Source organism: Mauremys mutica, chromosome 3 (genome assembly GCF_020497125.1).
Source record: "Mauremys mutica isolate MM-2020 ecotype Southern chromosome 3, ASM2049712v1, whole genome shotgun sequence".
Lineage (NCBI taxonomy): Eukaryota > Metazoa > Chordata > Testudines > Geoemydidae > Mauremys > Mauremys mutica.
This window is the reverse complement of record NC_059074.1, coordinates 141727035-141750592: the sequence shown is the minus strand read 5'-3', so window position 1 is coordinate 141750592 and position 23558 is coordinate 141727035. Positions and strand designations below refer to the sequence as shown.

The 23558-nt window shown below is 38.6% G+C and overlaps 1 protein-coding gene across 4 annotated transcripts in view; it reads right to left on the bottom strand.

Annotated features, from left to right (window-relative positions):
- CNST (consortin, connexin sorting protein) overlaps positions 1-23558 on the bottom strand; it is a 108591-nt gene that overhangs the window by 8644 nt on the left and 76389 nt on the right. For all 4 annotated transcript variants that reach the window (XM_045011578.1, XM_045011579.1, XM_045011582.1 and 1 more), the window contains 2 exons: positions 18314-19221; positions 3831-3966 (listed from right to left, as the gene is read on the bottom strand). In XM_045011578.1, the coding sequence (XP_044867513.1) occupies positions 3831-3966; positions 18314-19221 (1044 nt within the window). The remainder of the gene's footprint in view (positions 1-3830; positions 3967-18313; positions 19222-23558) is intronic.

Sequence of the window (23558 nt, the reverse complement as noted above, 5' to 3'; positions counted from 1 at the left end):
ACTGCCTTTTTCCTGCAAAATATCTGACACATTTCAAATGAAAAATTTCAAATAAAAAGTTTCTGTTCAAAATTTTTCACAGGGAGAAAAATGGCCAGCTCAAGATTATAAACTCTTGGGGGGAGAGAATGTGTCTTTTCTTCATTTGTATGCAACAAACCTGAACCCTTTCCATTGCTTAACAACAACACTGCTCTCAAGTAGTTGGTACATTCGAGAATAAAGGATATCCCAGTATTGGTAACTACAAGAATTCCCCTTCAGTTCAAGCAGAGATCTTTTAGCTCTAGTCTGAAAAAGTTTGCCACTTGGGGCTTGTCTACATAGGAAAGTTTTACCAGTTTATATTGGTGTAGTTAAACTGCTATAGTTATACAGGTATAAATCCCCAGGTGGACACACTTATTTCAGTATAAAAGTGTTGGTTTTTTTTTGGTTTAGCTTAAATCACTTCCCAAGTGACATAAGCCAAACCAAAAAAGGCCCTCTTATACTGGAATAAGAGTGTCCACACCAGTGTACCAGCAATATAACTATATTGGTTTAAAAATCACACAATATTTTAGACAGGATTAAATATCCCGTGTAAAGATGTCCTCAGTGATGACAACAGAAACAAAAACCAAGAACCCTGTCTGCAATCTTTCCTTTATCCCTTCAATTACCCTGTACCCCAGGAATGTTCTAAGCTCTGCAACTAATAGCTATAAAATATTACTTTGCTAGACTCTCAGAGAAAAACCTCTATTTTTGGATATTTATGCTGTAAATTGTAAAATCAAAATTTTCAGGCATTTCAATTGAACTAGAAATTCCATCCTGTACCTGAGAAACCATTTCCCGATTCATCTTTTGTTGAAACTGGTATGTTCCCATGAAAAGCTTCAGATTCAATTAGGGTGACCAGATGTCCCAATTTTATAGGGACAGTCCCGATTTTTGGGTCTTTTTCTTATATAGGCTCCTATTACCTCCCACCCCTTGTCCTGATTTTTCACACTTGCTGTCTGGTCACCCTAGATTCAATGCACTGGCTTTTCTCATGAAAAAAAGGTTTAATCGCAAAATTCCAAACCAGTTCTAATAAAAGGTGACTTTACAAGAAGAAAGAAATTCTCCGTTTTTGGAGGACTTAGAGTTTGTCAGAAAAAACAGAAGTTATAACCTTACACGCAGTGCAACTAAAACACAGCATAAATACCACCTGGAAAAAAGGGGCCACAGTCATTGTCAGTTTTCATAGATTTGAAGGCCACATGGGATCGTTATAGGCACCTCATCTAAACTCCTGTGTAACACTGGCCATAGAACTGCACAAAGCAGTTCCTGCATCAAGCCCATAACTTCTGGTTGAGCTAGAGCATATTTTTAAGAGAGACATCTAATTCTGACTTAAAAACTTCAGGTGACAGAGAATCCACCACATCCCTAAGTAAACTGCTCCAGTGGTTAATTCCATTTTTTGCAATGGATTTACAGCAGAGATTAATTTGGCCCAATGAATGTTACAATATTTTGATCCATGTTCATATTTTGAACTCATTTTACCTATGTGTTTAAAAATCCCTGGATGCCAGACTTGTAACAGGGTAATGCACTGATAAATTCCCACAGCAAATTAAAAATACATTGTGGGAGAAACTTTATCCCAGCACTTTCTTGGTAGATGGAAAATTTTAATGTTAGTGCAACAGTGGGAGCCACAAGATCTAATATGCTAAAAGTGACCCTTTTTAATATTTCCAATTATTTGTCTGGTAGGTTACAAAACGCTGCCTTACTCCAAAATCTGTTGAAGTCACTGCCTAGCTAATTTCCTTTGATAATAAAATATTCAACACTACGTGGCAATTCCGGCAAGAGAACATCCCTAATATTCTCATAATCACTTATACCAATTTAAAATCTAGTGTTATGCCTCTAGGAGTGGATTTTCTTCTTCCCTCCCCACTCCCAATATAGTGTTTTCCAAACTATCTACACAAGAGGAGGTACTAAGGGGAGAAGAATTCAAATAGTCTAGTTAAGAGATGATGTATCTTCAGGGGAACAACAGGAATAAACTAAGGTAATTATTATGCCTGCTATTCTATACCCCCTGGCCTTCCATAGTCTATTGGTTTTTGGTCCCTCCTATGGTTTACGGTGAAAATCAAATAAATTGACAAGTAAATCTGAGTTATTCTCAGCTCCCTTTCCCATTATGCCTACAGACAATCAAAGCTTGTGTGTGTGTGTGTGTGTGTGTGTGTGTATGTGTAGGTAGAGTGGCATCTTTTCACACATGTAGTGGCCAGCATCTGATTTCTCGATGCCTCAAGCATTGGGAGCTCCTAAGAGAAGAGGAGCCACTCCCTGCACTCATTCCTGACCGTGGTGCCAAATAGTCCTGGAGAACTGGGAGATGGATCCTTCCACTACTGGACCCAACCCCTGCACTCCCTCATCCTTCAACCTGACCACAGGGCCTTGAAGAAACTTCTGCAAAGAAGAGAAACAGCCCCAACCATGGCATACACTCAAAGAGGCTGAGAAATGGGACCTCCTAATATCAAACCTCACCCTCACTAACTCAGAGAGGGGCTGCAAACTCCCTCCTTCCAGACCACAAAGGACCAATCACTTTCACTTATGGGGAGAAGCCAGGACACCTGCTATACTTGGGAGGGGGAGCCAGGATACCTGACACCTCCACCCAGCACAGGAAAAGGAGCAGACAAATTCCCTGAATCCCCAGAATCCCTGTGCTCTGCCCCTCTCAGAGGGAGAGGAGCCAGGATTGGTTCCCCCTAGGAACCACCACAACACAATCTGTCCTTCAGCCCAGAAGAAGAGAAACCATGAGTTCCTGCCCCATCAGTAAATATTTTAAATACAAATATAAATTCTACTTTTTTTTGGTTAGATGATTTTGGCAAGTATGAATTAGGTCTAGTCTCAGATGACAATAAGACAAGGAGGAGCAACAGCCTCAAAATAAGAAAAGTAAGTTTTGGCTAGATACGGTAGCAGCGAAAGATCTTTTTGGGCCCCCATCCTGCTAAAGTGTGGAGTGACTCTTATTGTCGCCACGATTGTGATAAGGTGGTGTGATGACAGTGATGGACTACAGTAAAACTCATTCCAGTAATGACAGCAAAGTAAGGATTTCCCCTGCAGTTAGTTAACCCATCAGTAGACAGGGATGCATTAAACATAATGTAAACCATATTTCAATGGCAAACATATTGACACCCGTGTTAGTAATTATAAAACAAAATTAAAGCCTCAAGCCTTCCAATCCCATAGTTCTACAAATGTGGTTTCTGAGCAGGCCTGGTCATCCTGGAGGGCAAGCTATGTAAGGGAAAACAAACATGCAGGTTTTTTGCACTGCTTTTTTGACATATTGGTTAGATTAATGAATGAAAACCTACTTCTTCTACTTTTAAGGATTAGAAATTAAATGAAGGGAAATCCAGATAGGAGAAAGCTGTCAGTCATAAGAGAGAGCAGCATCCCTCCTTCAGCCCCTGCCAAAGCTGGGAGCTCTGGTTTACAACAAAAAATGTATTTAAAAAGTTTCCCTTTGTTCTGGTTAACTGACTTGTTGCACAAAAGCCTTTGCATATCCCTATCTGTTTCTAGAATAACTTTTAGTACAGTCCACTGCTACTATCACTGCATGGAGAATAGCTCGCAAACCAATACAGGGCATACAATAGCAATAATTGGTTTAAATCTGACTATTTCCTGCTTTTTTTTCCTTATTTAACAAATGAAAGCATTTGTTAAATGATGTGGTTTGTAATTGTATACTATGAAAACACAAATTAACATAGGCAAGCTACCTTGATCCAAGGTGTCTTCCATTTCTTGGAATCTCACTCTTCTCTTTGGATTTCTCTGCTGGATTTGAGCAAGTGTCTTTCCTTCACTGTCATCTCTCTTCTTTAGGATGGACACCAGTCCCTCTGCCGGGACAACCTATGAGAGTTTATAAGAATCATTTGGCACAGAGTGACAATACAGACTATGTTAGAAATCCAGACACGAAAGCCACTCAGTGATGGCTGTAAGGGGAGAAAGGAATGAGAAAAAGCAGAGAAACAGTTTCCCCTTGTTTATTTTCTTGTAATGCTGCTGCACTTGTGAAATTATTTCTTCACAAGTACATCTCAAAATAGATAGGACAACCGCAGTGCTAAATTGCAGTATCATTCCTTTTCCTGCTGCGTAAGAGGAGAAAACTTCTCTTTAATTGTTCTCTCTGTTAAGTATCCACAGATCTATTCTCTTGGATCATGTATCATGTTGTAGTTTCTATTAGTTCCTATGTAGCCTAAGGCCTTAAATTCATGATGGATGGGAGTAGTGATGAATATGGGTCTTCAATACCTTCAGCGAACAATACATTTACTTTCTTTTTCTAAGGTCAGTAACCCTGCACAGACCATCACAAACCACTCTTGGAAATTACATTGCTTGATTCATTGCCCAACATTGTGACTCTAAGGCACCACATCTGGCTCCCCTGGGAAGCGACAGACTAGTCTGGGGGCACAACATACAACAGAGGAACAGCAGGGGAGGGAAAGCTGCATGACATCCACTTCTAGTTTCTCACTGTAACAAGCTCTCTGGGTAAAACAGCAGGCAGCAACTCAAAGGTCCCTGCTCTACTGGCATCCCCATAATGCAGCTGGCCCTGGGAACACTCACATAAAACAGTGCTCTGGGCAGCAGGTCACTACCCAGAGTTTTTCCATTCTCTTCCTGCAGCAATCAGGTCAGCTGCAAGAACACATTGTCTACCCCCACACAGCCAACAAAGGATGTCGCCTCTACCCCAAGCAGCATGTAACTTTTTGGTGAGAGCAGAAATGGAGAGGGGAAGCAGGTAGGGAAGGAGTAGCAAAAACCAAGGGGGGAGGGGAGAGAGACTGGACATGAAAATATACTTGGAGGGTTAAAAAGAGTATAAAGACGACTTCATAGAGAAAACAGAGAGCTAAAAGGAGAGACAGTGGCAAATGAATTAGAAGATGGCATGATGAGACACGGAGAGGTGCTGGAGCACCCAGCTACTGACAGAGTGGTGGGTATGGAAGGTCTCTCTCCAAAAACGTTGGGAACCTCGGTCTTATTGCCTATATTTCGTTTCAGAGACTTTAGTGCCCCCACCCCCCTTGGCTGAAGGACCCATTTTTCTCAGTTTGCAAGAGCTCTGTTCCCTTGTGTCTGTCTAGTGATGGATGTAAAGTTGGCTTCAAAAGTTCAATAAACTTCTTTCAAGAGGTAGGATGCTTTTCTTCCCTTCCTGTGGGCTTCGCATCCCCTTGTATGATTTCTATGTAAATGAGCCTTCCATAGTTTCTGATTCCATCAGGTTTAATTTTCATAGGAGACAGGTAGCTAGCTATGACATCCCTTCCTGTCCGGGCAGACTGTACAGCCTGACAATGAGTATCCATATCAATGAGTATCCATAATTCCTCATCTAGTGTTAGTACATACATTTCACAATGATATTAATCACTGGTGTCGCATCTGAGTTCTACTGAGGTAAAAGGAGACTGGCTAGCATCTCTAAATATTGGTGTTTGTAAACTTTTTAAAGTTTTAGCTTTCAGCCATCTCAACAACAAAACCTTCCCAATAGCAAGAAAAGATCTGGTATCTAGTTTTTAACAGTGGAGTTCCCTATATATTCCATTTTTATGTTGTTTTCTATGCTGTATGATTGCCCTTGCAAATAAGTTAGTAAATGCTGTAATCAGATTTCTGTTTGACTGCAACATATTTTAGGACATGTCCTCCCAATTTAATACAACAGGGAATGTCTATTACTTATTCATAGATTATAAAGCCAGAGGGGACAGGGACCTCTATGGCCATCTAGTCTGACCTTCTGCATAACACAGGTCATAGAACTTCCCTGAATTAATTCTTGCTGTAAGTCCAATAGCTGTGGTTGAATGAGAGCATCTTTTAGAAAAAACATCCAATCTTAATTTAAAAGGTGTCAATGATGGTGAATCCACCACAACTCTTAGTGAATTGTTACAATAGTTAATTACACTCACTGTTAAAAATTAGCACCTTATTTCCAATTTGAATTTGTCTAGCTTCAACTTCCAGCCATTGGACCTTGTTATACCAGACTGAGGAGCCCATTATAATTTTTTTTATTACCCATATATGTACTTATAGACTGTAATCAAGTCAGACCTTCACCTTCTTTTTGTTAAACTGAATAGATTGAGCGCCTTGAGTTTATCATTAAAACATTTTTTTCAATCCTTTAATCACTCTTGTGGCTCCTCTCTGAACCCTCTCCAATTTATCAATGTCTTTCTTGAACTGTGGACACAAGAACTGGGCACAATATCCCAGTAATAGCAGCACCAAAGCCAAATACAGATTACATAATTGCCATACTCCTACTGGAGATTCCCCTATTTATACATCCAAGGATCACATTAGCCCTTTTAGCTACAGTGGAACATTGTGAGTTCATGCTCAGCTGACTATCCACCATAACCCTAAGCCTTCTTTCAGAGTCACTGCTTCCCAAGATAGAATCTGCCATCCAGTATGACCAGCGTTCTTTGTACCGAGATGTAGGACCTCACATTTGCCCAAATGTTGGTGCTGATCTCATTAGATGGGCACACAGAAGAACATTTCAAAAGCACACCCTGGAGCACAGGAAAACTAATGTCTTATTCTAACAAACCAGACAGATGGTACCACTGTCGTTCAGCACTGAATGTTCGGGCTGTAGCACCTGGTGAGTGTTGAACAGACATGTATCAAAATGTTTGAGAAAGAATCTGAGACCGCATAATAGAAAATAATTGAAAATACTGTTCCTTCAAAAAACAAAAAGCAAGCAATTTTCTTTTATATACCAAACAAAGTAAATTATTTGTGCATACATAGGAGCAGAAGAGACTAGGCAGAGAGAGCCCAACACAGCAAAAGTAGGAAAAAGTTGGGCTTCTCAGCTCAAAACAAGAATCTTGCAGAATAAAGATATCAAATATGCATTCACTGGTTGATGCAATGACCAAGCAATTTTTGTTTGGCAAGATTAGATAAGGTCATGAGTTTTTCATAGAAGGCATATTCAAAGTAAGTAAATGGACAGAGGCTGACCACAGTATCTGATATATTTGTGGCAGAGAGCCAGATCTTGCATGCAAGATACTGAACACTCAGAGCATCAGGCTCTTAATGTTCAAGTGGCAATGATAGTCATAATGTTAGCATGATACAGTCCCATTGGAGAAATGTAGTAACAACAGTGATGTAAGAAATGGTACAGGACAATTAGTTGGACATGGTGCTTATTCACAGGCCACATTCCTGGTCTAAAGATAGAATCCATGAGACCAAGTAAAGTTTCTGGAATTTGATTTCTTCATAATGAATTTGAAATGTTTAGAAAAAATGGCCGATGACAAACTAAAATGGAGATTCAATACAACTTTCTGAAGGAATTTCAGACAAGTATGTAGGTCCACTTTTATCCTGTGTATAAAATAGTGTAAGGTAGGAAAAGTCAGAGCATATCAGTGATGCTCAAGTGGTGATGTGGAGTTAACCACTTCTACTGGCTTCACCTAGATCTATTCAACCTCCAGAATGGAGTTGAGTATATACAGAGATTCCCATTAATACACAAGAGGCTAAGTTGGTATTTAGGGCCATGGCTTTTTAGAAAAATTAGAATCTATTGATAAAATGTGTTTATCTTTAGTTTTACTCATATTTTTTTAGAGACCAAATATTAAGCTCTAAATAATAAGCTGTTTCAATACAAAAGTAACATGACCATTTACAACCAAAGTAGACAATAGTATTTACAATAAAAATAATTCATATATATAATTGCAGTAACACAACTGACTACTTCTGGTTAAACAGTAACATATTAAGAGGGTAAAAAGGTACCTACTCTGGGCAGTTAGAGGCAGAAACCTACCTCTGCCTTCCAAATGACTATTTTTCAAAACAGAAGCACCAAAGAATGCAGGCTTTAACTGGCTTCTTAATTTGAGTGTTACTACAACTAGAGATGTTCTTTAGTAAGAGTATAGTGTGGTGTATTGAGGACTGTGTTGGAATTGCAAGTTATCACGTTAAGAGTGAGAGAGTGGCGGGGAGAGTGGGAGGGCGGCTGTTTCCTGCTCCTGCTTGCAGCCTAGGGTGTTCTGTAGCAAAGCACGGGAGACAGTCCTAAAAAGACACCTTAAAGCAAGGTGGGGTGAGTTGTGCCTTGCTGCCTTAGGGAGCAGCCTGTATTCTCTCTCTCTGTTTTTGGGTTCTTGCATGAACTAGAAAAAGAAAAAAGGAAAGGTTTCAAAGTAAGAGAATAGCTGGATGGCGCATAAAACTGTTGTATGAGTAGTAATGTAAATGCATATATGAAAATTTGCTTAGTGTGTTAGTGTCATCACTATCTGATAAAGATGATCACAATTACACAAAAAGAAAAGATTTTCCATAAAATGGTATTCAACTGAGTTTTAGACAAGAGCTTTTAAAAAGTTAGTTTATAACATTGTAAGAGGATGCAACTATAACAGTGTTCACATTTGCACATTTGAGACATCTCTATAAATCCAACACCAAAATGGTACGGGCAGTAGCACACATTCCCTGGGATCCAGGTGTTGATAGTAACAGTCAACTGTTTAAACACTGCAACTGAGTTTTCAGGATCATATGGCAAATGAGAGCAGCTACTAGTTTACTGACAGACTATGCTTTAGCAAACTTCTAGGATACATAAAGAACATAATATCTTTCACAAATTAAAACACAGAAGCAATAGACAACAATGTGAGAATATTCACATTGAATCAAGCTAAAATAAGATTTAAGCACTAATGTCTGTTCACAAAGCCCTTCTTTAAAACACCTACCGTATTTTCCTATTACTATATAATCCTTTTTGGCAAGAACACCAACTATTTAAAATTGGTGCAGATACTACAATGATGAACAGTACAAAAAACACTATAAATAAAACTGAAGTTGTAAGTATACATTATGTATAAAACAGAAGTGTGCACAACAACTATCCCCTATTGCAGAAGGGATAGTCATTATATTTTAGCAAAGTATTTTAAGTTTTCCATGCTGCCCTTTGGCTATTGAATTTCAATTGAGTTAGAAGGTGTGCCTCAATTTTTCCTTCTCAAATGTTCCTATTTATAGTTTTCATATGTTGGCAGTTATGCCCATGCTGGAAATTAACAGGATTTAAAAATAGAAAATGTATTTAGACATGCCCATTTCTATCCTGACATCTTTACTTAACAAGAAAAACATCTATCCCCCCATTAAGTTTGAGTGAAATTTTACTAGTACTTTTTTTTACCTACTCTGTAAATTAGAAGGAGTTAATAAAAACTGATTTGTTACTCTGAAAATTAGCAGGAGTTATCTGCATACATTTATGTTACAGATGAGGAGGGTGCGTTAGATATACACCTCTACCCCGATATAATGCGACCCGATAGAACACAAATTCAGATATAACGCAGTATAGCAGCACTCTGGGGGGCGGGGCTGCGCACTCCGGTGGATCAAAGCAAGTTCGATATAATGCAGTTTCACCTATAATGCAGTAAGATTTTTTGGCTCCCGAGGACAGCATTATATCGGGGTAGAGGTGTATATGAAATCAGATTTGCCACTGAACCAAATATATCTTTCATCTACTAATGAGGGACAAGACCCAACATATTTACAATTGTCAGTCTCAATTTCACAGAATATGTGGATTCAAAACTCAACATTCAAGGCTACTTTTATGGCTTTGGCCTGCTGTAATACTCAGTGTAATCTAACCAAATTAGCAGAGGATATGACAACATGCTGGCACTCTACAGAAATGATGAGAATAGCACAAACACAGAAAACAAATGGTCTGTTTCACAATTTCTGCTTCCTAAATAACCTCACAATGTAGAGCTACATATTGCACAAATGCATACTCTAATCAGACAGATAAGAGACAGAGACACTCCAAAGAGCTGTGTTTAAAAGGAGAGGCTGATGGCATAATCCAGTAGGCACTGCACCAATAATGTTATTTCGTATTTTCAGTGACTTAATTAGTAAAAGATAATGATTAAGCTTGGCTCTCTCAGCTACTGGCAATATTTTATAACCATTTGCTAGTCAAACAATTGTTGCATTGAGACAAACTGTAAGTACAAAAAAGGTGCATTTGTACACACTTCAGACGCATGCAGCTTAAAAACCACATTCAAATATAGTTGAAAGGATAAAGTTAAACTCTGATGCTCATTTCCTTTTTATACTCAAAGTAAACCCTACACCCTGATTGTTACTTAGGGGCTTAAGCTATTATCTTTAATGAAACAGCAAGAACAATCAACAAAGCACAGTAAACCCCAGCAAACATAGCGAGAAAAAAAGAGAGTCTAAAATGGTTATATACTAGATGAATGTTATTTGACCCAGCTGAACTGGATGTAATTGTCTAAAATCAGCTCATCATAATTTACCAGCCCAAGCACAAAAACTACTCACATTTCCTTACCATGATAAAATGAAGGGTGGGCAGAAAATGATAGTTTGTTCATCTGTCTGGGGGTAAAAAAGAATTTGCTTTAGGAAACCAGAATTTTTGTCACCTGAATGTGTTGCTATAATTGTATTGCTTGTGATAAAGAGGATCAATGGCCCCTGTTGAACTGCATAAGGAGCAGGCTAGTTGTCACTAGCAGTGTCTTGTTAACTGGTTCAGGTTGTACCTTTGTGAAGGAAGTCTTGCTACTCTGAGTTTGCAAATACTCACCAGCAACTGCACACCATACAACATAAACACTAACCCAGGAACCTATCCTTGCAACAAAGCCCGATGCCAGCTCTGTCCACATATCCATTCAAGTGACACCATCATAGGACCTAATCACATCAGACATGCCATCAGGGGCTCGTACACCTGCACATCTACCAACGTGATATATGCCATCATGTGCCAGCAATGCCCCACTGCCATGTACATTGGCCAAACCGGACAGTCTCTACGCAAAAGAATAAATGGACACAAATCTGACATCAGGAATCATAACATTCAAAAACCAGTGGGAGAACACTTCAACCTCTCTAACCACTCAGTGACAGACTTGAAGGTGGCAATTTTGCAACAAAAAAACTTCAAAAACAGACTCCAAAGAGAAACCGCTGAACTCGAATTAATATGCAAATTAGATACAATTAACTCTGGCCTAAACAGAGACTGGGAATGGTTGGGTCATTATACTAATTGAATCTATTTCCCTATGTTAAGTTCTCCTCACACCTTCTATGGGCCATCTTAATTATCACTTCAAAAAGTTTTTTTTCCTCCTGCTGATGATAGCTCATCTCAATTGATTAGACTTTTCCTGTTGTTATGCATACTTCCACCTTTTCATGTTCTCTGTATGTATAAATATCTCCTGTCTTTGTGTTCCATTCTATGCATCCGAAGAAGTGAGCTATAGCTCACGAAAGCTCATGCTAAAATAAATTTGTTAGTCTTTAAGGTGCCACAAGTACTCCTGTACTCATTGCCCTGCCTGCCTATTGTTATATGGGCTGAGTTTCAGGTTTTAGTTCTAATATATAAAGGACTAAAATAGACCGAATCCCATGCATCTTAGGCTTTCAACACCCTATATACCATCTTCCACATTAAGGAAAGTGAGGGAGGCCTTTCAATCTTGCAGCAGTAGAACTGCTAATGTCTTTACCTCTGAAGTTACAATAATTGGGATGTATTAACCCTCTGACCTAATAAGTGCCATGGATCTAGATTTTTTTTTTTAAACAAAGACACACAGACACATGCACACACGCATAAAGCCCTTTCTTCTTGGCAAGGAGATATCTCTTCTGTCTGATGCCATGATTTAGTTTTAAATATGTTATTTGCTTTTAAACTTTGCTAGTATTTGTAATTTATATTTTAATTATTTGTTTTGCAAGTCACCTACAAAGCTATGGCTCCTAGGCACCATACAAACAGAATCTATTATTATAATGGAATTAACATTTCCAATATCACTTTGTCCAGACTGCCGTCTGTATCTACCAAATTTATCCGTACTCTCAATTGAAAATTGCTTATTGCAGATGTTTACACTGTCTCTTTTCTTCTTTTATTAAGTAATAAAAGGTTATTTGCACTGTATCTAGAAAGCCACTCACGAAGTGGAACTATCCTACCGGAACACACACAGTTTCAGTCAACTAAAATAATTTTAATTTACTTTTCTATTGTACCTTTCATCCTGAAGGATCCCAAAGCATTTTACAAACTGTTTATATGCAGATCACTTACTCACCATTGAAATGGGATGGAATGAAAGAGTCACACTGCACCAAATGTTTTCCACAATAATTTTTAGGTGGTGAATTTACAGGTAACTTTTTCAGTAATGACTGCAGGAGGAATTTAGATAGATAGAAAGTAATTATCTGAATTGGATTTGACTGGGACACTGCAGTTAACATTGTTTGGCTGGCATGGATCATAGTGTTGAAATCTAGGGCTTGCAGCTGGTTCCCAGGCACCACTGTGACTACCTCTGTGTTACATAAAGGGCTCCCAGCAAAAGAAGGCCCTACATAAAACAGAAAGCAGTTGAAACGTTAAAACTTTTTTTTAAACTTTAGGTTATATAATCAACAATAGATGACCTTGACATGACTATGTGACTGAATTCACTCTCAGGGCTCTGCTGCCCTTAACACATCTTTTGACCATTACTATGGAGGATACCAACAAAGGCCCATGAGTGAATTGCAGTCTTTGGGGCCATCTATTAACCTATAGCTATTGTTGTTTTGTAACTCATTCTTTGTTAAATGTTTTAGTAGCTTTTGCTCTTTTCTGCAATGAGTAAGACTGAATGGAAACTGTCTACATGAAAGAAAAACGCTGAGGGTGGTGGACTTTACAAATCAACACAAGGATAACATGCTGGCTTAAAAAGAAGATTGCAAATCAAGACTGCTAGGCACCTAAAAGCAAGTGCTAATGAAATTACTTTCCTTTCCACCCTATTGGTATCAGCATTTGGTACAGAATTCAAAATACCTAATTTCTTACTCACAGAGTTAATTTCTTCCCCAATATTATCACAGATTTTATTATACACAGATTTTGTGGACATACCATTTGGGTCCAGCTCTGAAAATGGGGACTTCTACCTTGAAAACTTCAGAAAAAAGCTTTAAACTAACGTACTAATGCCGCTCTTAGTCTGTCTATTGGGATCATTAACAGCATATGCAGAGATAATTTTGACAAAAGTTTTGCAAGGACCTTTAATGGAGATCTAGTCAAAAGGGCGCAGAGCATTCACAAATGCTTTGGTTTAAAAACAGAAAACTGTCCTAAGAAACAAGCTTGCTGCAATTTATCTATGATGCTTACTTCTTAAACAGTTACATGACAGAAATCTATCATTTTAGTTTTATTCAATATATGTGTTATTTTTAAAAATGCATTAATCAATAAGTGTGTGACAAACTGCCAAAGACCAGACTACATAGTTAAGCTATTAGCAGTTTCATTCTGAAATGGACCAGATCTCTTTTGCTATATTGGCAAAAAATACACAAGGCATATGAATTATTAAACTTCAACAAGGGGCTACTGGGTAGGTTCACTAGCTGCTGTTTATATTATATTTAGATGCCATCTAACCATTCTTGCCTAAGAAACTCAGATGGTTACCTGGGCTTTAGTACTAGCAGTATAGGTCCCGATCCTACCAATGTTTACACATGTGAACAATTTTATGTACAGGAATAGTTCTATTGAACTCCAACCTACAGGATAAGGGCTATATACAACAATAAGGAATCTCAACATGGTCTCATCTCTGGACCTTGTTGGTAGAGATGGGGACACAATTGATCTCTGTTTAATGGCCCTAATATCATGCAAAGAATCTGGCCACTCAAACAGGAAGTGTATAATGTAAACATAGACCTTATAGGTCAAATTGCATCTGCTTACATTATGTGAGAGTCTGACCCTTTAACGACCGGTGAAATGATGACTGAGTGGTACCTTTAATTCTGTCCGATTGTGGTTACAATCTGTTCAACTGCTCTTGTCAATTCTTAATCATTTCAGAAATAGTAGCAAGCTGACCTGAGAAGAGGGCTTCCACCTCTGAAAATCTCTGAAACCTCTTCCAGCTGATAGTCTTCCAGAGCCCAAGTTCAGTGAACTTCAAGGCCCTTTGTTAGGCTATATGTTTGTTTCATCTTTTGTCTGCCTAGTAGGGTGTTTAAGATTTATTGTGTTTTTGCTTGGAAAGACCAACATTTAGCAATTTTTTACATTTATTGTGAGATTCCCAAGTCCTCAGAAAATGATCACCATGTATAAATGCCTGAAATAAAAGCAGAAACTCTCCATTTTATTTTTATAATTAGTATTTGAATTCAGACTTAGAATGTAATAGGGGGGTACTGCGTGAAGTAATTATCTGATCCAAATATAGGGGTAATAAAAAAACCCTCTTTACTATAAATATTACAAGAATATGCATGTATGCTTTTTATGTATATATAATGATTTTTTATGTTCAGTAATTTATTTCAATCTAAGTAATAGTGTCACTAGACCCAGACAATAATACCAAATAGATACAAGCCATATGGTAGGGTAAGTCTATGCAACTTATTTTGAAATAATAATTGTTTCCCATTTCCTTTCCAACTAATGTGTGTTGTTTTATTCCTGCTGAGACTTGCTCCATGATCAATTTTACTCTGATCAGATTGACCCATCCAGTATTTTGTAGTCCACTATAGGTAGGGTCCTACCAAATTCATTGTCCATTTTGGTCAATTTCATGGTCATAGGTTTTTAAAAATTGTACATTTCATGATTTCAGCTATTAAATCTGAAATTTCAAGGTGTTGTAATTGTAGGGGCCTGATCCAAAAAGGAGTTGTGTGGGGAGGGAGGGGTCGCAAGGTTATTGTCGGGGGGGTTGCAGTACTGCTACCCTTACTTCTGCGCTGCTGCTGCTGGTGGCACTGCCTTCAGAGCTGAGCAGCTGGAGAGTGGCGGCTGCTGGCTGGGAGCTCAGCGATGAAGGCAGAGCCGCTGCCAACAGCAGCACAGAAGTAAGGATGGCATGGTATGCCCTGGGAAGCTGACTTCAGAGCTGGGTGCCTGGCCAACAGACACCACTCTCCGACAGCCCAGCTCTGAAGGCAGCACAGAAGTATGGGTGGCAATACCACAATCTCCCCTAAAATAACCTTGCGACCCTCCTGCAACTCCCTTTTGGGCCAAGACCCCCAATTTTAGAAATGCTGGTCTCCCCGTGAAATCGGTATAGTATAGGATAAAAGCACACAAGACCAGATTTCATGGGGGGAGAACAGATTTCACAGCCCGTGATGTGTTTTTCATGGCTATGAATTTGGTAGGGCCTCAACTATAGGATTAATGAAATGGTTTTGTTTTTCCATTCCCACTGTGAAACTTATGCAAGGATTTTTGCTTTCTAAATATAACACATTGAAATGCTAATCCATTTTCCAAGTATTTGCTTCCCAGAATATCGTGTCAATACATACTACGCATACATTTTGCATAAACCAATTCAAAGGTTTCATGACAACAGTGGGAGAAATTACATATTGACTGCAAAGATCAGATGACTTGTCAAAATGTTAATGATATCTTAATTTAAATTATTTTTAACAGTACTAACAAAAAATCAAAATATTAATTATTTGTATTAAAGGAAATTAACAATAGAAACAAATTAAGGGGCTGATTTCTCAGAAGTGCCAAGCACTTGGGAGATTCTGTTCTCTTCCACTGAAGTTGTGGGTTCTTAGCACTTCTGAAAATTAAGCCCTAAAATAACATGAAGTGGCAAGATTAACAAGAAAAAAAACCACACAAGGAAACTGAATACAGATGAGTTATACTGTCCTTAACTCACCCTGCTTAGTCTAACAAATGCAGGCGTCTCAGAACAGTGCAAGATCCTGCATACTACACATTGTAACTTTTTTTAGTTTAACTCCCCTCATCTTTCTCCCCTGATTTATACCTCACAAACTCAGGTCTCCTGCAAAGGATGACTGGATAAAGACTCTCTTTGGAGCAAACCAACATTGCTCCTTATTTGGCAAGAGAGAACTTGTTATTGAGTTATGCAAGGTACTCTCTTCCCTCTCCAGAGACTCAGTCGTTCTGCCACAGCACTTAAAGCCCTGGGAGCAGAATGAAACCAGGAATCAAGCAAGATTTCCCATAAGAAAGCAATACCATCAATTAACTGGGCCAGCACAGGTCTAGCTTTGGTGAAGAAACTGGGTAAAAAAATTAAATTGTTAGACCAAGTATGTTTAAACTGCTATAAAATTTATTTAAGACTCCTTTCTATATTAAAATAAACACTTTAGCTGTGTAGCTCAATATATTGAATTTCCAGAAGGTACCCAACACTGAGGGATAATATTTAAGGGGCTCTTCTTCTATATATCCATGGGGGTTGGACTGGACTATCTGTAAGGTATAATTTACAAATTTTCCAAAGCAGTCTCAGTTTATGCACAGAGTTTTGCACATGTAAATCAGCAGAATAGTTAGTTCAATGATGCGTGCAAATTATGGTGTTTACATGTGCAAATTCAGGCCCTGATTCGGCAGACATTTGACCAACATGCATAATGTTAAGCATGTGTGTGCTACCTATTGAATCCAAAGAGCTGAGGTCAGCCAACTATATGAACGTGGCTCAGCCCGGGTACCCAGTGACCTTCCTGATCTCATGCAGGAGGCACTGGAGGAGTGCAGGGTGCTCAATCTTGGAGCAGCAGCAAGGAGACCTTTGGGGCAAACGCTGTACTGTACTGACAACTCTTGTGATTTTATCATGCATCTCACAATAGAGAAGATAGATGATCCAGTAATTAGGGCATTAGCCTGGGACTTGGGAGTCCAGCACTCAATTCTCTGGTCTGCCACAAGCTTCCTGGGTGGCCTTGGTCTCTTAGTCTAAGTTCCCCATTGTAAAACAGAGTTTATAGCACTTTCCTACACTTTAAAAGATTGTGAGACGCTCAGATACTATAGTAATGCAGGCCTTTCTCAAAACCCCAGCTGCTGGAATTGCATGATTATGTGAGAATATCAGCTTTCCTTAAAAAAAAAAAGTTTCTAGCCTTCATGGTTGTAGACAAAAGCCTGAAAACACAAACTAAGTATACCCAGAAGACAGACAAACAAAAAAAGAATCCTAATTCAGAATCCTAAATCAGAATCCTAATTCAGAATCCTAAATCAGAATCATGATTTTGGAGGCCTGAGTCATGATTTTTGAACGCATAGGGATGGCCAATACTACATGCTATCCCAGGCCTTTCACCTGCCACATGCATAAACATAATGGCTGAGGAAACCTCTGCTTAATCCCTAACATCCTACATTCCTGTAATGGGGCTCAAAGGAATTAGGGCAGAATTTTGCCTTCTATTTTTAAGTATTTTAGAAGACCTTTTGATCTTTAGAATTGTTGATACTCATTATGGGCCATACTAGTACAGCACTAATGGTTCCATTGACCAAACCCTGAGGCTCCTAATTACTTTTGTTTGAACAACAGAATTGACAGAGGTTAGGAAAATTAAAAGTACATAAATAAAATGTGTCAGGGCAGATTTCTTCCTGTCTTAGTTTCCCTGTTCTTATTTAAAAACATATAAAGAGATGTATAAAAAAGTGTTACACAGTACATTATATAGGTAATTCCCCTCTCTTCTGTTACTCACCTATGGGAATGGGCAGTGAAAAACAAGTTTTACTCTATCAATGAATAAGAATGATTAACACTCAATTAAAGGAAGACAATTTACGTCACCTGCCATTTACTGTGCAACTTCTTTGTATAAAATTACAAGGGAAGAAATTATTATGATTTCTCAGCACTCCTAATACCTCTGTGTATAAAATAATAATGGTAAGAATATTTCATGTTGATTCAGAGTGAGAGTCTGATTTTTAGAGGTGCTGAGACCCCAACAACTCCCATGGACTTCTGTGGGAACTGTGGATGCTAAGTATCTCTGAAAAAAACAATCAGGCTGTAAATCAATTCAGAGGAAGAATAAAAACAAATAATTTAGTTTTCATATTAAAAATAAGGAAGTGATGTGTAGGGATATATATGTAACACATTTTAAAGAAGGCTAAATGTTTAAGATTATAATAAATTCAATATTTTTTTTGTTATAGTTTTTAGTTTTTTCCAGTGTTTACCTCTGCAATCTCTATCCTTTTTGCAAGTTCATCGAGCGAAGAAAAGCTGTCATCTAATAATAAAGCTTCTGTTGAAATGTATGATGCTTGTTCCAGTGGAATATCTGGGAGAGTTTCAGAGTCCTCTTGGTTTTCTAAATTTGCAAGGGATTCTTCAGTGTCTTTTATGATACCATTTAAGAATCTGCCAAAAAAATCTTCCGGTTCGTCATTATTTACCTCCTCCTCCTGCTGCCTTGCCATCTCCTGCAGTCCCTTGAATACTTTTGGATGTGCAGGACTGATATGTTCAGGTGCGTTGTTACTTCCATAACACACGTTTTCACAAATGTTTGATGCAGTTCTGTCCTGTGGGGATTTTCCATCCTCATCTAAACCAGGCTTCTGCTGCTGCTGGTTTAATGCACTATTTCCTAGCTGGCTTCTGGCAGTCTCAGTAGAGCCTGCACGGTGTTTTGATCTGAGAACATTTCTTTCAGCTTGTACATTTTCATCTTTAGAAATCAAATCAGAAGGGATATAATCAGCGTCCGTTAAACCTAAGGTGTCTACCATTGGCTCACCAGAGAGTTCCACTCCAGGCTGCTTAGCCACGTCTTCTATTTTTGCCACATCCTTAGAGAACTGCCTCTCTCTCGGCTGCAAACTGTTATCTTTACCAGCATCCCCAGATGATAAACAGTCAGAACAAGGCCTGCACACTGTCCCTATAGACTGGGTGTGTGGCTCCAGTGTTGATTCAGCACTGCAGTGCTGCTCCTCCATGTGGTCCTTCCCTGCAGTTACTTGAAAACTTGCTGCTTCTGTAAGCCTATCAGTTTTACTATCACACAGAGAGCTCTGACTCATCTGTCTCTCTCTGTGCTGATTTTCTTTTCTTGGTTCAGTGCCAGGCCGAGTTTCAGTATCTAAATGCAACAGGAAGACAGTTCCAGCATTTTAAAATGATTCAAAACATCAGTTGTGTGTCGAAAGAGCATATTATGACTTGATAGTATGCACACAAATGTTTCAGAATAAATTCCCCTCTAGTGCAGATAGTGCTGCTCTAGTTAGTAGAAAACATAAAATACCCAGAATAAATCATAAATAAGACCCCAATTCAGCAAAGCACTTAAGTGACTGTTTAAAGTTAAGAACATGCGTAAGTGCTTTGCTGAAAATGGATGGGATTACTCACATGCTTAAAGTAAAGAATATTCTTAAGTGTCTCAAGGAATAAGGGCCTAATTTCCCTTTCAAACATATTTCATGCAAGGAACTACATGTATATTATTCCAAGATTTCTAGAAGGAAGGATGGGGAGGGACGAGGGATATGATGTCATAACTACAGAAGAAATTTTTTTCCTGGTTCCACTGCAATGGGTAACTCAGATACATTAGTATTACTGTTATCTATAATTCACTGAGATATGTAGGTGCATTTTTAAAAAAGCCTAAAAACCACAATAATTGAAATGTATTTTACATGTGGTCCTTTGTCTTTAATATTTAATTATTTCCTTAAGTTAATGCAAAGTAAAATAAAATACTTGATTACAATATTCATAGATATAATAAATTACACAGCTAAAATTGCTTTTATGGACTTCTTTGTGGGTAGCCAGTATGGGTTATATATAAAAAACACCAAATACAATTTGGATTTAGCTTATGTTTGGTTTCAGATATTTTCAATATAAACTACCAGGGGAGAATGATCTCTGTTTACTGAGCTGTTATGGAACTTTATTTTAGTGAGAAGTGAGAACAATAATACACAAATACTGTGAATTCAAAAAAGTTTAGAGTTACACTCATTTTTGGTTAGGAAATGTTGGCAAATTATTTATCGGTAGGTTAAAGAACTTATAATTCAATAATTATTTATTTCTAACAAAGTAGGAATTTAAGAAATAGCACATTCAGTGCCAATACAATATGTTCATGTAGCGGAAGACCAAAAAGCTAGTCTGAGTTGTGCCTAAAATTATTAGATATGGGCCTTAACTGGAACCTCAAATCCAACCTTCTCCCTCCCGCCCCCAGTTTTGGTGAGAGAAAAAGGGAGTGCCTGAGATTCAAATGACAAAGCAATCTCTATTCAACATACTTTTTAAATTACATTTATACAGAGCCACCTCGAACAACAAAGTCTGTATTATGGAAGTTACTGTAATAATAAATTATAATAATACACAACAAATTCCTACCACAAAATCTACTTAATTGAATTTTTGGTCCAGAGTCAAAACCAGAAGGGTCTATGGATCAGGTTGATGGAAGAAATTTCAAGTGGCCCCAGAAATTTCCACCTTTTCCTGCTGAAGTGTCAAAAGATCCTTAAACCATTCAATCTGAACCCACGCTAGCTATGGATTTTGCGTCAAACCTGAACCCCAGTATAAACCTGCACTGGAACAGAGCACTGCCTCCTCTGCTCAGCTCTCAAATATTTGAAACAGGGTTGAATTTCTCTGTCTTAAAGCAAGAAAAGATTATGTTTTAAAACAATGAAATACTAGCCGAAAATGAAAAGTAAGGTTAGAAATTATATGAAAGACCACGCAGCCTACTAGAGGATGAATAAAAATCAGAACGTTAATAGATGGAAGGGATACACAGAAGCTAAATTATATAGGATAGAAAGAAGAAATGGGTATGAGAGAGAGAGAGAGAGTTTTGAAAATTAGGCATAAAGGACAAGACAGTTGAGGTGTTTGTAATGGGTTACTGAGCTCTACATGTATAGGTCACCAGTTCAAATACAGCCCAGACTGTCAGTAGCAAGATTTTGTTACCATCTGTCAGTTTTTCCCAGTTGATATGGCCATGTTACAACAGGCACCTTTGTTGGCAAGTAGGAACACCAAAGATTAAATGGACATGGAAATTAAATCAGCCTCTTTACCATGCAGGATGGCCCCTTGAGGTCAGGGTTGAAACAAACAGACATGTCTGTGTGGGGAAGCTTACACTGTGTGTCTATGCTGTAACTGTACTAAAGATAGAGGACTTCAATGTCCAGTCAGTCTTTTTATGAATATTAAGGCCTATATTTTCAAGAGTGACTAGTGATTTTGAGTGGCTCATTTTTTTGAGAAAGTGTCCAATTCAAGTTACCCTAAAAGGCAGCTGATTTTCAGAAGTGATGAGAACCTGCTCTCTAAAAATCAGGCTCCTTTAAGGAATATTCATAAAAAGACTGACTGGACATTGAAGTCCTCTATCTTTAGTACAGTTACAGCATAGACACACAGTGTAAGCTTCCCCACACAGACATGTCAGATAACCAAAAATTAGAACTAAATTCACTTATGGAAGCAAACACTCAGTCTAGAAAAACAGTATTCTGTACATAAGAAAGTAAGAAATGCTTCTAGCATTATGAGGCATAAACAGAGACCCAGGAAAGTGAGATCTTATGATCACCTTTAATGTTCATGTAAAATTTTGGGGAGTTTTTTTGTAGCTTCCATGGGAATATTTAAAAATTTTTGTTTGGACAACTCACACACCTTTTAGCTTACAGGCCTGTAATTGCCAGGATCACCTCTGGAGCCCTTTTTAAAAACTGGCATCACATTAGCTATCCTCCAGTCATTTGGTACAGACGCTGATTTAAATGATAGATTACAGATGACAATTAGTAGTCCTGCAATTTCATATTTGAGTTCCTTCAGAACTCTTGGGTGAATACCATCTGGTCCTGGTGATTTATTATTGTTTAGGCCAACCTGAGCCTGAGAAGGAGCCAGAATTTACCAATGTACATTGCCAAAGAGCCACAGTAATAAGTCAGCAGCCCCACATCAGCTCCCTCCCCCCGCCCTTCCCAGCGCCTCCCACCTACCGGCAGCCTTGCCAATCAGCACCTCCCTCTCCCTCCCCACACCTCCCAATCAGCTGTTTCGTGGCATTCAGGAGGCTTGGGGGGGGAGGGGGAAGGAGCAAGGGCATGGCAGGCTCAGGGGATGGGGCAGGAAGGGGTGGAGTGGGGGCAGGGCCTGTGGCAGAACCAGGGGTTAAGCAGTGAGCACCCCTCGGCACAATGGAAAGTTGGCGCCTGTAGCTCCAGCCCTGGAGTTGGTGCCTATACAAAGAGCCGCATATTAACTTCTGAAGAACTCCAGAGCCACAGGTTGGCCACCCTTGGTTTAGTTTATCAATTTGTTCCAAAACCTCCTCTAATGTCACCTTAATCTGGAACAGTTTCTCAGATGTGTCACCTAAAAAGAATGGCTCAGATTTGGGAATCTCCCTCACATCCTCAACCGTGAAGACTGATGCAAAGAATTCATTTAGTTTCTCCGCAATGGCCTTATCGTCCATGAGTGCTCTTTTATCATCTCAATCATCCAGTGGCCCCATTTTGTTGTTTAGCAGGCTTCCTGCTTCTGATATACTTAAACATTTTTTTTGCTATTACTTTCTGAGTCTTTGGCTAGCTGTTCTTCAAATTCTTTTTTGGCCTTCCTAATTATATTTTTACACTTCTTTTGCCAGAGTTTATGCTCCTTTCTATTTTCCTCATTAGGATTTAACTTCCACTTTTTAAAGGATGCCTTTTTGCCTCTCACTTCTTCTTTTACATTGTTGTTTAGCCATGGTGGCATTCTTTTAGTTCTCTTGCTATGTTTTGTAATTTGGAATATATGTTTAAGTTGAGCCTCTATTATGGTGTCTTTAAAAAGTTTCCATGCAGGTTGCAGGGATTTTACTTTTGGTGCTGTACCTTTTAATTTCTGTTTAACTAATCTCCTCATTTTTGTGTAGTTCCCCTTTCTGAAATAAAATGCTACAGTGTTGGGCCACTGTGGTGTTTTCCCCACCATGGGGATGTTAAATTTAATTATATTATAGTCACTATTACCAAGCAGTCCAGCTATATTCACCTCTTGGACCTGATCCTGTGCTCCACTTAGGACTAAATCAAGAATTGCCTCTCCTCTTGTGGGTTCCAGGACTAGCTGCTCCAAGAAGCAGTCATTTAAGGTGTCAAGAAACTTTATCTCTGCACCTCTTCCTGAGGTGACATGTACCAGTCAATATGGGGATAGTTGAAATCCCCCATTATTCTTGAGTTTTTTATTTTAATGGCCTCTCTAATCTCCCAGAGCATTTCACAGTCACTGTCACCATTCTGGTCAGGTGGTCTGTAATATCTCCCTATTGCTATAATCTTATTATTCAAGCATGGAATTATTATCCATAGAGATTCTATGGTACAGTTTGGTTCATTTAAGATTTTTACTTCATTTGAT